At 39.3% G+C, this 16619-nt stretch overlaps 2 protein-coding genes across 3 annotated transcripts in view; one reads left to right on the top strand and one right to left on the bottom strand.

Annotated features, from left to right (window-relative positions):
• Lamb3 (laminin, beta 3) overlaps positions 1-16619 on the top strand; it is a 139526-nt gene that overhangs the window by 19271 nt on the left and 103636 nt on the right. The window lies entirely within an intron of this gene.
• Positions 1-16619, bottom strand: part of Hsd11b1 (hydroxysteroid (11-beta) dehydrogenase 1) — a 47969-nt gene that overhangs the window by 1156 nt on the left and 30194 nt on the right. For both annotated transcript variants that reach the window (XM_013015201.1, XM_013015200.1), the window contains one exon: positions 1503-1646. In XM_013015201.1, coding sequence (XP_012870655.1) covers positions 1503-1646 — 144 coding nt within the window. The remainder of the gene's footprint in view (positions 1-1502; positions 1647-16619) is intronic.

Below are 16619 nucleotides of genomic sequence, written 5' to 3'. Positions count from 1 at the left end.
GAAGAAAAAGGATAGAATCACGTGATGACTCATCAGCTAATGGGAACTGTCCATGGGCAAACAACCAGTATATATGATAATGACTTACTGTTAAAACACAGGCAGAACTCAGCCTTTTGCTTCCTTCCCAACCGTCACCACTTCGACTAAGAAGGCAGCTCTACCATCTCCTTTACTCACCTTCCAGGTTTTCATGTCCTTCTTGCACAGAATCCTTTCCTTTTCCTCTCTGCTGTTTCACTGAGCCACAGTCCATCTCATTCTGTAACTAATACTCATTATTCCTTAAAGAAAATGTCTTACAGCACTTGCTGTATGTTTGGGGAAGACTTGAATTTGGACTTAAGAGAGGATTTATAAAAATTGAACAAAGTGTGTCCTTGCATGGCCTAACTTTTCTCCCCTGCTGCCATGTCATGCATAAGCATGGTGCACTGATCAACAACACAATCTGGTACAGTTCCATATCATTAAATCATACGTGACTCATATCTCATTAATGTCCTTGGATAGTATTTGGGATTGTACTTAGTACTAATTCCTCATGTATTGTTTTTCTTCAAGGTATGAGAGTTCTTCACTCTCTTTTTTTCTTTTCTCACTTACGGCCTTGACACTTTTGAAGAGTAGAGATCAAGAATCAGTCATTTTGAACTGGGTGCTGGTGGCTCACGCCTGTAATCCTAGCTACTCAGGATCCTGAGATCTGAGGATTGTGGCTCAATCCTGAACTCAGGATCTGGGTGCTGTCCCCAAGCCTTTTTTTACTATTTGAACCACAGCACCACTTCTGGCTTTCTCTAGGTAGTTTATTGGAAAGAAGAGTCTCATGGACTTTTCTACCTGGGCTGGCTTCAAATGGTGATCCTCAGATCTCATCCTCCTGAGTAGCTAGGATTATGAGCATGAGCCACTGGTGCCTAGCTGTTTTAGTTATTTTTGAGATAGGGGTTGGCACTTATGCTTGGTTTTCTCTGGACTATCATCTTCCGGTTTATATTTCTCATATACCTAGTATGACAGTTGTGTGGCACCCTGCCCGGATATTGATTAGGATGAAGAGATCTTGCCCAGGGTAGTCTCAAAACACAGTCTTCCTAAGCTTTGACTCCAGAGTAGCTGAGTTTGAAGGTGTGATCCACCATGCTCAGGGTGTTCATTTTATATGAGACCAGTTTATTTATTTTTGTTTTAGCAAGTTGTGTTTTTCTTTGTGCATCATATCAGAGGGTGAATGGATCAGTGCCTTACTCCTATTGATATAGAAAAGCAGTGGCCATTGAGAGTCCACAAGAACATAAGACGTTCATCTGATAGTATCTGTTGTGGTATTTATAGCCTTCACCAATGACAAGTGCTTTATTAAATGAGAGTGCTAGTGTATTCTCCCACTGCTTCTTAGTACTTGTGAGTCAAGGAGTACAGTATCCCATTTTACGTACAATGCTAAGTAAGACACACAGTCTGATTTCCAGCCATTTATTCTAGTATTTTAACCTTACCTGTGTCTATGAGGCCAAGGATACAGAGAGTGATTGACACATTGACCTTCAGAAGTGAGTGTTCTTTCCTAATAGAAGAGAAGAATCCATCCAGAGCAAACTTGCTTGCAGAGTAGGCAGCAATCAGAGGTTGAGAGATTTTCCCTAAAATGAGAGATTATAGAGATTGGTTAAGGCTGAGGACGTAGCTCAGTGACAGAGTACAACACTTGCCTAGCATGTTCACGAGATCCTGCATTTGAACCTCAGCACAGCAAAACAAAGAAAGAACGGGTCAGTCATCATGGTACAGAGGGGTTACTGTTTCATAAGTCGAGTAAAGAATACATTTCTTTTTGGACTGTGTCACCTCTCCCTTCTTTCTCTGTTTCTCCCTCCCTTCCCCACCTACAAGGTATATAATTCATTTTCAACATAGTATCTACTGAGTACCACTGCTTCTTTTGCTCACCCTTTGTCCCTCCATTTCTTTGTCCCTTTATCCCCCTCCCCTCAAAGACAGATGAATGAACGAACAAGACAAAGAGAAAAAAAATACCGCTTGTTCCCTTGAGTTGTGATTTTTTTTTTTAAATGAGCAGTTAACTTAAGTGTAACTGTCCCTTGACACAGGTACTGCTGGTACCTATCAATAAGTATCTATTCAGTTATCAGAACTGGTATTGGCACTGCCCGGGACCAGTTCAGTTTTTCAGGAGGCAATTTTCTCATGAAAATCACACACCTGTGCCCCCAATACTTGGGAGGCAGAGGCAGGGGATCAGGAGTTGGAGGTTAGCCCTGCCTACCTGCAACTTGGGTTATACAGTGAGACCCTTTTTCAAAGAAAGAAAGAAAATGCTCATCTCTCCAAGATTTTCTTGCTTTAGTTGGTCATGTGTTATAGTTCTGGCCAGTGAGCAAATCTAACAGGAAAGACAATGATTTCCTGATTGAAAAAAAAAAGAGATGGATCTGAGTGTCATGCAGCTTTTATATTATATCCTTTCTCCCCCTTTTTCCTAAATGAACTTACATGCAATGCTTAGAATCATAGAAGAGCTGGAGCAAAAGCTTAATATTGAGGTTAATGAAACAAAACGTGGAATGAAATAAATCCCAAGACCACCAAATCAGCCCTGGTTTTATCTACTATATGTGGGGTTTAAATATGACAGAATGCAACTTTCTACTGACAGAAAAATAATTGAGCTAGAGCAAGAAGACAATATATAAACACATTTATTACACCCTTCTTAATGTATGATTATTCGAACAGAATAGTAAAAAGATATGCAGGCACAGAATGCTTTATAAAATGTAAAATTTCTATATGTCAAACAATTACTGTAATAACACCACTATAAAGGCAAAGGACAAATAATAAGCCAGACTGACCAGTTTATTAGACAGACAAAAGCTTGCTATTCTGAATCCTTTATTTTAACAAAACCTTTTATAAGTAAAAAATACAAATCCATAATTTTAGGTAACTATTCCAACTTCCTCCTAGATGATGAGATGTGGGTTGGGATAGCTCATAACCATGTTTCAGGAATGGGTGTGTTACTGACACAGGGTGTCCAATCTGAGCACCATCTACCATCAGACTACTGGCTTGTCCAGAGATGGCCAATGGCCCAAGCACAGCTGTAGCACACATTGGTGGTCATCCAATCAGTACTTAGTTTTCTTGTCTTACTCTCTAGCCGATAGTTGAACTCATGCTGCTACCTGTTGCAGATACTTTTAGCATTCTCTCAACATATCTTTTCCTCTTTTACGACAGTAAAACCTTTGATTTGTTTCTGTACTCATGGTTCTCTGGAATAAAGGTCACATCTTACAGCTTCCCTCAGCCAGATATTGCAATGTGCCTTCATTCTGTCCAATGACAGGGAGTAGAAATGTATCATGTAATGTATGGGACATGTCCTTAAGCGACAAGCCAGACTCCTCAGTTTCCCTCCTTTTTCTCTGGGAAGGTAGGTATAGTGACCATGGCTCCAAGCAATCGTGGACATTAGGTAGAAGCCTTGGTTTACCCTATAACTTGTATAACCCACTGTTACTTGGTTATTTTGATCTTTTGCATCTGAGAGCTGAATTTAAACTATATCAATAGCTCTCCTTACTTCTATGCACCCCAGTCTGAAATATGACACCATCTCTAACCCTAGGTATAGATTGTATTATATTTTTATTTAATCTCATGCTTTTTATTCATTACTGATATAGGAATGGACATGTAACTCATTTTGGACCAATAAGACTTGAGGTGAATCTTGTTGGATTGACTCAAAATGGTTTTGCTTTTATATATTTTTTTTCTGAGAGTGTTTCTGAGAGTAGTAATTTGTGTGTGTGTGTGTGTGTGTGTGTGTGTGAAAGAGAGAGAGAGAGAGAGTATGTACTGGGGCTTAAACTGAACTCGGGGCTTGGGTGCTGTCCCCTAACTTATTTGTTCCAGGTTGACACTCTGGAACTTGAGCCATTTCTGATGACCAGGTTCTTTTTCTTTTGGTAGAAATTTTGTACATGGATGTGGGCTGGAATCACTGCAGCTAGCTCTCTGTTAGCCTGAGTATAAAGCCACACGTAGAGAAGAGCAGAGCCAAGAGAATGATGGGGACATTGAGCATGAGCCAGATCAGCTGTGAAGCCTGTGCTACATCTGCTACATCCAGTTTTGTCAATAATTGTCCTTATTGTTTACACCAAAATTAGATCTAAATTATTTATAGCAATAACATGGTTATTTAAAGTATTTATACTAGGATGACCTGTCTATGAAACCCGAGGATGCCATTTCTCAGCTATAATTTGTGGATAATAGTATTACCAGGCTGAAATAACCCAGGCATGCACTAGCACAACCTCTGGCACATAGGAAGCATTCAGAGAATGCTCATATTGTTAAGAGAATTAATATTCAAATTGGCAAGAAAAATATGAGCTATTCAAAAAGTCATGCTGGGACAAATAGCTAATTGCTTGGAGAAGAGAAGGATGCCATTCTAATAAATGAATTTAAATTGCATTAGAGAGTGCATGTGGAATAATAAAATAAGATATAGGTGGTACTTTTAAAGCATGAAATCAAAGGCATTCACTGTGAAGAAGATAAAAGCAGGTTGAATATACTTATTATATTTTTTAAATACATATACATAGCGATACAATATATAATGTGTTACATATGAATAGATAATATATAGTAGATGATATATTATATATAATATATTACTTAATATATTTAAAATAGTTTTTAAATTATATATACATATATATATGTATATATACATATATATACATGTATATATATACATGTATATATATGTATATATATATAGTTTAAAACACTGATTTGTATATGGTATCCCATGCCTATTATCCCAGCATTTGGCAGACTAAGGCAAGGAGAATCAAAAGACCAAAGCCAATGTCAGCTATGCAGTGAGACCCAAAACAAAATTGGATATGTGGCTTAAATAGTAGAGCAACTGCCAGGCCCTGAGTTCAATCCTTAGTACTGCCCCAAATCAAACAAAACAAAACCTAAAACAAACCCAACCCCAAACAAACAAAAACCATAAAACCCTGCAATATCTTAGAAATGCTTAGCATTGTATTTCACACATTGGAAGAGAATATTTTTCTTGCCTTAGAAGGTTGGTTCCATGACAGGTAGTGTGCACACTGGCTTGAACATGTACTATGAAGTGAATAACACAAGGATTCTAATTGTTACCATTGGATTTTTCTTTTTGCCAGTCCTGGAGCTTGAATTTAGGGCCTGGGCACTATCTCTGAGTGAGCTTCTTTTGCTCAAGGCTAGCACTCTACCACTTGAGCCACAGCACCAGTTCTGGCTTTTTCTGTTTATGTGGTACTGAGGAATTGAACCCAGAGCTTCATGCATGGTAGGCAAGCACTCTACTACTAAGCCACATTCCCAGCCCTACCATTGGATTTTGAATCAAACATCGTATAAGGTTGGGGCTGAGGTGTCCATTTCCAGGCACAGAAAAGCAACCTCCAAAAAATAAGCAGGAATAAGAGGCAAATTTTAGCACAGAAGTTGGCGCTGTTATTATTATTATTGTTGTCATTATTATTTAGCTAAATAATTATTTATGTGTCACTTTAAGGATCCAGATTTAAATAATTGCTCAGAATTGCCAGATTAATCAGTGAGAAAACCAGAAATCAACTTTGACTTTAGTGGTTCACACTTTCAAGTACTAGGTGGTTTTCAATCTACAGAGACCATGATTCTTTTTTATTTTAACTTTATTTTTATTATTTTGGAGGAAGAAAAGTTATAGCAAAACCCATCATATACTCCCCTTTGTAAGTACTTACATAACACTTTTAGGGCCAGACATGTTATTAAAATAAGAAAAATGTTTGGATTTTGTAAAGTGGTTTGGGGTGTATACTGTATATTAAAACACACCCCAGAAAGGGAGGAGAAGAGGCAACATGTAAGAAAATATTTTTTCTGCTTGAGAACATCTTAACTTAATTAGGTAGAGCTCATTATGAAAAGGAAATCTTTAGTTTTCAGAACTTTGTTTATTTTCCTCATAGATGTTTGGATTTTAGACTTGCAAATAAATGTTATGAGCCAGTCTAGGCTCACTAAAGGAAGGCTGGAACTCATTTTAAAAAAAGCAGAAAAAGGAGTATAGAAAAATCTCTCATTCTCAACAACTTTGGGGCAATGAATTAAAGGAGGTTTCCTATTCACCGATGTTAGTCTTTTTGTTGTTGTTGTTGTTGTCAGTGGTGGGGCTTGAAGTCTGGGCCTGGGCCTCAGCTCTTCAGTTCAAGGCTAGGGCTCTACCACTTGAGCCACAGCACCACTTCTGGTTTTCTGGTGGTTTATTGAAGATAAGAGTCTCATGGACTTTCCTGCTCAGGCTGGCTTTGAACTGTGATCCTCAGATCTTAGCTTCCTGAGTAGTTAGGATTACAGGCGTGAGCCACTGACGCCCAGCTAAATTTTACTTTTTCAGCTTCAGCTGAGATTCAGACTGGGAAGACCAGGAACTGTCAAAATGTGTACACATTCTTCAGGGAGGTTCTAGACTGTCTCTGTATTTACATGGGTTGTGATAACACAAACGCCAGAAATGTTTATAAGACATAGGCCTCCAAAGGGCTGATGTTGAGGGGTTGAGAGCTAGAGCTCATTAGCAGTGTTACACTGATCCTCCAGAAGGGCTGGGGGTTTCCCTTCAGCTCAATCTTTGTAGGAGGAACTTTGAAGGGACTTGTAAAGAGCTTGTCCCCAAGGGTCTGACAAGGGCAAATTGTGTTTATACAAGAAGACTCTCCTTTGTGGATGGGCCGAAGAGCAGTCTACACTCTTCTTATCACCCTGGACCTATTTCCAATCCTGTCCAAAAAAACAAAACCAAAAACATCCCAACTTGAAGTTCTTCATATTTTATTCTGTATTTGCATTATATTCCCTGGACCTGCAGGAAATAATATAACCAACTCCTGCCAAATCACAGGAAAACATAGTAATACTCCAGAGGGATTCTGAGAAGGTATCCCAGGAACAGACAGGAACAGATGATCATCTACCCAGTGCTCAGAAAGCAGAGGCTCTGAATGGCTGCCCAGGCCAGAGGAGACCAGTGCTCCCCTAGCTGGGGACTAGCCAAGTAAGACTTTCTCTATCTCTTAACTTCTCTGCATTTTTCATTTGTCTAAATCCAGGCTAGAGGGAGTCTGGTGAGAAAAGAAGAGATGAGAAAGAAGAAACATTTATCTCTCCTTCCCACCAGCAACAGGTTCCAGCTTGAGATAAGCAGCTTTTGTTAAATTATGCAAGACTAGACATTTTAACATTTTAATATAGACCATTCTTGAGACTGGAAGTAGCCAGAGGGTCTTATATTACCCAGAGTGACTAGAAAAAGATTATACTCTGCCCTATATGACATGCAGGTTAGGGAGGAACAGGTTCTCAAGGAGCAGGTTTGGACAGGCAGTAGGGTGAAAGTACCTTGTCTCTCAGCTCCCCCACTCATGGTCCCCTACAAGATCTACTTGTCCACCATTAAAAAAAATTGTGCCAGAGTATGAGCTTCAGTAACTCAAATTCATGTGATTAAATATACTGTTCCACTACACATGAAATAATCATAAAAGTGAGGGGAAGATATGCCTAAGTGCTTTTGTCCATGATTAAGTTTTGGTTTACATACAGAGAAGGGCAGCTAGATTCTCTTCTAGAAGTTTTAAACCACAGAACAGCAGAGCTTATGGTTACATTTTTTTAAAAAGCAGAATATGAGACAAGGGGCCTGACATGTGTGACTGTAGATATGGTCTTTAATGGGACAGAATGTTTGTAATTAGCGCTGTCCCAGAAATGTTGGGACATAGCCACCATAGAAATAGCAGAGTGAGCTGGCAGAGAAGCTGTTCACTGAGCCTTGTTAGCTGAACAGAAAAGGTCAAAGGGAGGCCGTGGTGCTTTTCTTTATCTCTTCCCTTCCCTCCCCACTCAGCAGGCTTGCTGAGATTTTGAAATTATTTCTGTTTCAAAGGTGAATTTTCAACTGCTTTAATTGATTGCTCAGAACCGTGTGCAGGATTGGAAATCTTCATTCCTGACTTTCTTCAGACTTTCACAGGGACCTCTGGCAAATGACAAATGAGCTGCATATTCTATTTTTTGATGCTCCTCATGCTTCCAAGGCTAGAAATTCATCAGAGCTCCAATTCCTCCCTCCCTCCCTTTTTCTGAATCTTCCTAAAAACCTTCCCTTGTAATCACAACTCTATAGTTCTTTTGGGTTAAGTCAAGTTCTAATAAATCCATCTGTCTTCTCTAGCCTTGAGGAACTGAGATGTCACTGTTAGTATTGAGTCAAGTCCACTGATAATGGAAGCAATAAGGGCAGATGGTCCAGGGAGAGTGTGTGGAGTAGATAGAAAAATGTGTTTAGGATTGAAGAATCCCAAAGAAACCGACAATGGAGGTTGTAGAGATGAAGAGAACCCTGAAAGACTGAAAGACCACTGAGTGCTGGCAGATGAAATCAGAGGAGTGTTTGGACTGGTGGCAAGGGAGATTGGTTGATGGTGAGGGAGGATGGAATGGTGTTGAAACAATGCAAAATGCTCCAGAGATAAGTCATGATGAAACCTGTTAGCCAACTTTCCCAAGGGTGATTTTAGCAAGGTGATTCCTGTGCAGGTGCGAGACTTGAGTAACAGTATGTGAAATGGGGTTTCTCCTATTATCCTCGAATATCAGCAGATCTCCTAAGGCAAGAATAAAAGAACAGATCTGCGGAAGCTCCTCAGTCACAGAGTAGGCCCAGCCAGTTCTACCAGCATGACCAAATCCTCCATGGCCAGCCTAAAGCCAATGCTTGGAAAAGGGTTGTCGGTCTCTGATGTGTTTTTAGGACTTGAGGTAAGAGAGGTAGTCACAGTTCCTTCCCCTTAACTCACAAAAGAAGAGATCATTGTCTGGAAGACTTTACAGGTGTCTTCTGGAGTTCCAGGCCTGGTATTTGGCTCATACATAAACGTCTAAAGGTGAGATCTCAGCAGAGCTGGAAACTGTCTTCACTTGAGAACAAAGTTAAACACATTGTGGGACAGAGTATATTGTTCTAACGGTTTAGTCTACAGCAAATGGTGATCATGTGGACGGAGGCTAACTTTGGTGGGTAAACTGAGCCCAAGAATCCTGGGAAGATCCAATTCCTAGAGCAGAGAAGGAAGCTGAGCCTAGAAAGGCTCTTCTCACACCTAGGAAGTGGTGGTATTGGGGGGTGGGCAGGGGAGGAGGTTAGAGGTGTTTCCTGCAGGGGATCTTCGAAGAGCCCCTGAAAAAGCCTCCTACCACCAGCCCCTCAAAGCCGATCACACTTCCTCCACATCACTTGACTCCTATGATTGGGATGGCTATGGTTTTCTTTTGAAATGATTTCAAACCTACAGGAAAGTTGAAAGACGAGTACCCACAGCCTTGTTGCTTTTCCCTGAGTCATTTGAAAGTTAACTGCTGTAACGGAGGTCACTGGTAGCCTCCTGTCTTATCACCCTGAATATGTTGGTGACAGCGTCTCATGTAATAACCACCATCATTTAGGAGTTCCCCAGGGTTTCCTATTACAATTCATGAAAAACTACTTAGCTTAAGACAACAGAAGTCATTCTTACAGTTCTGGACTTGAGATGTGCGCCATCAGAGTGTTGGTTGGGCCTTGTTCTTGCCAGTGAGTGGCCCCTGGGGAGAATCTTTCCTGGATGTCTGCATTCTTGGTGGCTCAGTCACTCTAATCTCCGCCTTTCTGAACCTGGTCTTATCTTCTCTCCCTGTTTTTTTTTTTTCTTATCCTCTTTCTCTTTTAAGGACACTGGCCAGTCAGTTTAGAGCTCACTCTAATAATTTAGGATGATCTCATCCTTGACTTAATTACATCTTCAAAGTCCTCTCTTCACTTCTCTTCCCCCTTTTCTTAGCCCTCTTCTCTTCTATTCCCCTTCTCCCCCCTTCTCCCATCCTCTCTTCCTCCTCTTCTCTCCATTTCTCCTTCTTTCCCCTTTCCCCTGCCCTCCCTCCCCCTCCTATTTTTGAAAGAGTCTCACTGTGTAGCCTAGGGTGTCCTCAAACTTGAGACCCTTGGCCTCAGTCTCCTGAATGCTGTGATTATGGGTATGAAACATCACATCAACATTGTGTTCCTTCCTTCCTTCCTTCCTTCCCTCCCTCCCTCCCTTTTCTTTCTCCCTCCCTCCCTCCTTTCTTTCTTCTTTCTTTCCTTCCTTCCTTCCCTTCTTTCCTTCCTTTCTTTCTCTTTCTTTCTTTCTTTCTTTCTTTCTTTCTTTCTTTCTTTCTTTCTTTCTTTCTTTCTTTCTTTCTTTCTTTCTCTCTCCCTCTCCCTTTCCCTCTCTTCCTTCCTTCCTTCCTTCCTTCCTTCCTTCCTTCCTTCCTTCCTTCCTTCCTTCCTTCCTTCCTTTCTCTCTTTCTTTCTTTCCTCCTCCTCTTCTTCTTTTGTGGTAATAAGGTTTTGAACTCAAGAGCTCTATCACTTGAGCTATGCCTTTAGTACTTTTTATTTTTCAGATAGGGTCTTGTGTTTTTACCTGGGCCAGCCTCAGACCTTGGGCCTGCTACCTCTGCTCCTCATATGGCTAGAATTCCAAATGTGTGTACTATACATAGTCTTTAACATTTTCTGTATTTCCTCCCTACTTCCCTTCTTCCCTCCTTACTTCCTGTTTGCCTGCCATTGTAATAGGTATATGTTGATAACTGAATATAGTTCTGATTTGCTTTACCTTAATAAATAGGGATGTCCAGCATCTGTTATGTATTAATTGTGCATGTAATATCTCCTTTGCCCATTTTTAATTTGTTTTTGTTGTTGTTGAGTAAGGTGGTACTTTGAGATTTTGTAAATACCCTGTATCTTATTAAATATCAATTGATGCATCCTGGCTGAATTATTACTGTAATGATTGCAAATTGGTGATTTTCAAATTTCACTATTCTTCTATATTATTTATTATTTGGCTTTTCACTACATGGAAAAGACTTCTCTCCCCAATTATGTATTCATATATTTATATCACCATGAAATTGTCTTCCTGTTGTATATAATAAGTTATAATCTATTATTTTTTATTATTTTGATGTTTTAGTAGTCCTAGATTTGACTAGTGGGCTCCCTTTGAAGTTAATAATCTGTGTCCCAGTAATGTATATCTGTTATTCTTTTTTGGGATTTTTGTCTATTAGCATCAATTAGTTGTACAGAAGCTTTCATTTTAGCATGTCCACTTATATATACACTGAATCTTGATCAGAGTCATTCCTATACCTATTATTCTTTGAGCATTTCTTTGCTTACTGAGGAAACAAGATTTTTAGGTTCATCTTGTATCTTTTTAGTAGAGAAAAATAGGTAGAAAACAAAGTCTGGGACCCAAGTGTGTTTTCAGGTTTTCCCAGTGGACCATGAGAGGGGAACATTGTCATGTATATAGGTAAACACATCTATGTTTCTATACCTATCCATGCATGTTAAAAAAATTAACCTCCCAGTTTAGAAAAGGATCCATTTTCATGTTCTCCCCTTTCATATTTGTAACATCAGTGGTGAAAACCTCATTCCCAGTATCTAGGCTCTATTTTACTTAGGTGAGGTATGCCCCTTGCATGTGACAATGCTTCCTTGGCCTCTGCTTCCTCCGTTTGGATGCTTCTCTCATTGGCCTGTGCCTTCGCCTCCCATGCATGAATGCCTTCTTCATCTGTGTTGGACTGCTCCTTTGCCTTGTCACCTCACTGCGCCAGTGCCATGTAGATAGCCTTCTTGGCTCATCTGGGCTCTCAAGCCTCACACAAGATATCACTGCTGAGCTTGTGGGGATGCCCTCTTCACGTCACCCCATCTTCAGTATCCACATATTCCAAGACTCCTCCCTGATAGTCCTGCCCCTTCCTGCTCACATCTGCCGGACTGTGCTGCCATTTCCCTCCTCTATGAAGACATCTCCCTCTCTCATTCCCCTGCAATGGCTTCTAGATTGAATTATTCAGTGCTAAGGACATCCAATGGTCTACGGTACACCACACAATTCTATATGATGAAAAACTGCCCTACACCAAAGGACAGAGGTGTCTCCATTAAGAAGTCCCACCACCAAAGCCTAGAAACATCAAGAAAACAAGGAGGGGGAAATGTGGTCATCTGTCATCATCATAGTCTAAGACAAGTCATGAAATTAGAAGTCCAAGCACTAGCAAGCCATTTTGCTTCCTATGCATTCAAGAAGAATGTATTGACTATTTGTCAGATTTGTTAGCTTGGGAGAGTCCAGGATGAATGAACAGAGTATCTGCTTTTCAGGAAGGCACGGCCTACTCTTTGTTGATGGAAGGCTGTACTTCACCACTTCGTAAGCCAAGTAGTTATGACATATTATTTTGTGTACCAAGAAATAAAAAGCCTGCCAGTAGAGCAATGACATGATTCTTATCCCTTGGAATTTTTACTTTATAACTTGTTCGGAGTTCCTTTAGACTTATATAGACATAGTTTAAAACCCATGCATCATTTTGCTGCACTCAGAACAATTTCTCACCAGGCAATATCATCCCTTAGTGTGTAGTATTTCTTCAAAGAGTGTTTTCCAAGTAACTCTTTTACAACTCTTTTTTTTGTTTGGTGGTATTTTGGGTTGAATTCAGGGACTTGTGCTCACTTAGTTGGTGCTCTATCACTTGAACCATGACTCTGGTATAGGTTTTTGTTGATTATTTCAGAGGTAGAGTCTCACAGATATTTCTCCCTGTGCTTCTCATGAACTTTGATCCTTCATATTTTAGCCTCCTGCATAGTTAGGATTATAGGCATGAGCCACCAGCACCTAGCCTATTTTACAACTTTTGATGGTGGCATTTTCTTGGTCTTCTGATATGACGTTATTGATATTTTACCAGATAGTATAAGCATAGTATAGTATAAGCAGATAGTATAAGCAGATAGTATATTAGTATTAAATAGATTCAATATATGAGCTAATATAATTGCTGTATTGAATTTTGTGTATATTTCAGGGAACTTGGGAATTTTTTTTGCTTTAGTTGTTTTGCTGATTCTGTGATTGGAAATCTGTTTTCACATTCTCACTAACAGAAGAACAGAGTTTCATCTGCTTCTGGGTATTTTTCTTTCTTTGTTATCATAGAACTCTTAGGATGAGATTTGGATGGTTCCTATATAAATTTGATTTATCAATGTTAAATTTACATTTGCCTAGCAAGTACAAGATCCTGGGTTCACACACACACACACACACACACACACACACACACACACACACACACACACACACGAATTATGCCAGGTAGCTATCTCTCTCTACGTATCCAGTCACACTTAGGTGTAATTTCTAAAATGTTATATCAAATAGTTATGTTTTACCAGTATACACACAACTCAATTGAAGTGATGACAATGTAAACAGCAATGGCTACGTTGTATACACAAGTTATGACAGTTATGCTACAACCATTGCTGACCATTGTAAGATACATCTTTCTTTGTTGTTAAACTGTGTATAATATACAGTTTATAATAATTGAAACACATCATAACCATGAACCTCCCTTTGCTCTAATTCTATATTCACTGAGGAATGTTACAATAATTAACTTGTTTTTCTAAATTGTTCCTGATATCTTGGGCATTTGGATGATTTGGAGATATTAACCCTGGCTAATAAAAGCAATTTTTAGGATAGGATATACAAGTGGTTTAGAATTGTCTACTTTATTTCTATTCTAACTTTGTCTTTCCTCTGAACTCAGATGATTAGACCTGACCAAATGATTGAACCTTCCTAGGGCTTAGATGGATTTATTTATATAATTCAGCTGGACCAATTAGACATTGCTTCTTTGGGGAGAATGTGGAGTTGAGAGATTGAGAGACAATAATAGTTGTCAATGAAGCAGAGGCCTAACATATGTTGAGGATTCTCATGTTGAGAAGAGGATTGTGGCATCCAGGTTGAATTATGTTCCAAATGAAGCAGAGAATAGGAGAGGGGGGGGGAGGAAGAGGGAGGGGGGGAAGAGAGAGAGAGGGAGGGAGAAACAGAGAGGGAGGGAGAAACAGAAAGGGAGGGAGAGGCAGAGAGGGAGGGAGAGTTACAGAGAGAGAGAGAGAGAGGCAAGATGAGCAGAGTTGCTGGGAGCAGCAGGTACAATAGTGTCATCCCTGGGAGATATTGAGGAGGCCTCATTTCCTGGCTGCTTCTTAGTTACAGTTCCCACAAGGCTGGCTGTCTCTGTAGGGACGGACTGAGAGGAATGTATTCCCCAAGTGGACCAGTGAATTGGCACTCCTTCAAAATAACATTCTCTAAAATGTCGTTCTGCATTTGTTTAGAGACTATAGGGAAAAATTACTTTTCTAATGCTAGAAATAAAGGGCTTATTTTTATGTGCTTATTATGAGTGAGTTCTTGAACTGCACAGATCCATGGGAAAATAATTTAAAACTCATAGAGTAAAATCAGTTAAGCTGTATATTATTTGGGTCTGTCCTTCCGCTGGCTATGATGGATGGCTAATTTAGGCACATATTAATTGGCTAGCTTTAGCCTTGGTATTTCTGCTTATAGAGCCACTAATACATTCAAAAACATCTGATGACAAATGTTTTTATTTACACATCTATGACAGAACTGATGGTTATTCCTTGATAGATGTTTAGCATTACATTTACTGGGTGAAATAATGTGGATACTTTTAAGGCTACTGGTACATATTATAAAATTGCTTAAAACAAAATGAAAACATGAAATACTATACTTTTAAATCAATAGTGATAAACCAGTTCAAATGAATAAAAGGGATTAGAAATATAGCTTAAGGCTAGAAGGCTTGTCTAGTGTGAACAGGCCCTGTGTTGTTGAATCCTGGGCACTGCCAATAAATAAGCAGACAGAACTACATCCTATTCCACTGGAGTATTTGAGAATGCCCACCTTGCCATTTTGCAGCATTAACAAAGTTTTTTCAGGTGGTAGTATGAGTACCTAGAAAGCTTGAAGCCCTGACTCAATTCTCATTCTGTCAAACAAACAAAATGATTGATTTCGACAATTGACCATCTCATAGGCACAAGCAACAACAACAAACCCTAACAAATAACAATAATATACCACTAGTGTTTAGTAGCCATTTTTGAATCTGTTTACTCATGAGATTGAGTCCTCTATTTTAAAAATTATTCTAACAAAATTTGCACCAAACTCAGTATATAGTAAGCAATTCAGAAGTGAAAAGCAAAAGCTCTGTTGACTTCATAGGACATGTGAACATAACTGTTATGTGACATATCTGTTTAAGCATATGATTTTTGTAGTCATATATAAACAAACTAACATAATATTTTCCTACAGTTTAAAAGTCTGCCCCTAGAAATGGCTGTTGAGATTGCTTCCAGTGCTTTTACAGTGATAAATAATGCAGTTCAAATTGGCTCACACTGGAATGTGGGTTCTATGACAGGTACCTGGCCTTGGCAGAGCCCTGACATCTGGCCCAGTGCATGACTCAGAGTTGATGCCTAATAAGTATTTTCAAGTGAGTAAATAAATGAATGGCTATTTGGGAAGCACTTGTATAAATCTGTTTGTGGAGGCTTGTCAGAAGTAAAGTTATGCTTTCATTCTCCAGCTATTCTTCTTCTTGATGTTTACCAAGTGAATTAGGCCTTGAAATCAATACTTATTTTAATTAAAAAAAGTCTTCCTTGGGTTAAGAAGAAACATTCAAAGCTGCCTATGTTTTAATTATTTTCATTTTTATATTTAGGGTTGCCCTTTTTCAGAGTTTGCAACAAGAACTTGCACAGAAATGGACTTACTGTATTTTGTTAGTAAAGTTTCCCCAACATTTCATTTAGGGGCAAGGTTATGGAAAAACTTCACAGGACCAAAGATATTTTTTTGTGGTATTGGTGATCAAATCCAGCACCTGGTAGATACAGGCAAGAACTCTACTGCTGAGCTATATTCCTAGTCCTGATAAAAGATATAAGTAGCCTATAAACTTGAGATTCGTTACTGAGTTAACAGACTTAACAGCCATTGGTTGAGATGGAGTGTTGAAATCATCCTTTTGCCTGGGCTAACCTCTAACCTTGATCCCCTGATCTCTGCTTCCTGAGTAGCTGGTATTCTAGACTTGAGCCAATCATGCTGGGCATCTTTATCTATAAATAATTATGTACAAATGGACTTAAAAGTATTCTCAAGCTTCTAGGGGAAAAAAAGATAGATTGCTAACAGCTAGTTTTCCTGTATCCTTGCTGACCAATGCTAGATGCATGGCTGAAGGGATGTGAAAAAAATGCAGTCAGAGACTAGTAGAAATTTAGATGATGGAATCTTAAAAAGAGAGAAATAAACCTTAGTCAGATGGAGTCTGGAGAAGCAAAGTCCTTTGCAGCAGTGACAGTAGGTCTGAAGGTTATTTGTCTTCTGTTATTTGCCTTTGAGTGTGTGTGAACATTTTTGCTCAAGGCTAGCATTCTACCACAGATATATTTCTATCTTCTTTTATAGAGGTTAATTGGA

This window comes from Dipodomys ordii, unplaced genomic scaffold (assembly GCF_000151885.1).
Source record: "Dipodomys ordii isolate 6190 unplaced genomic scaffold, Dord_2.0 Scaffold26, whole genome shotgun sequence".
Taxonomy (NCBI): Eukaryota; Metazoa; Chordata; class Mammalia; order Rodentia; family Heteromyidae; genus Dipodomys; species Dipodomys ordii.
This window is presented reverse-complemented; position numbering and strand designations above follow the sequence as displayed.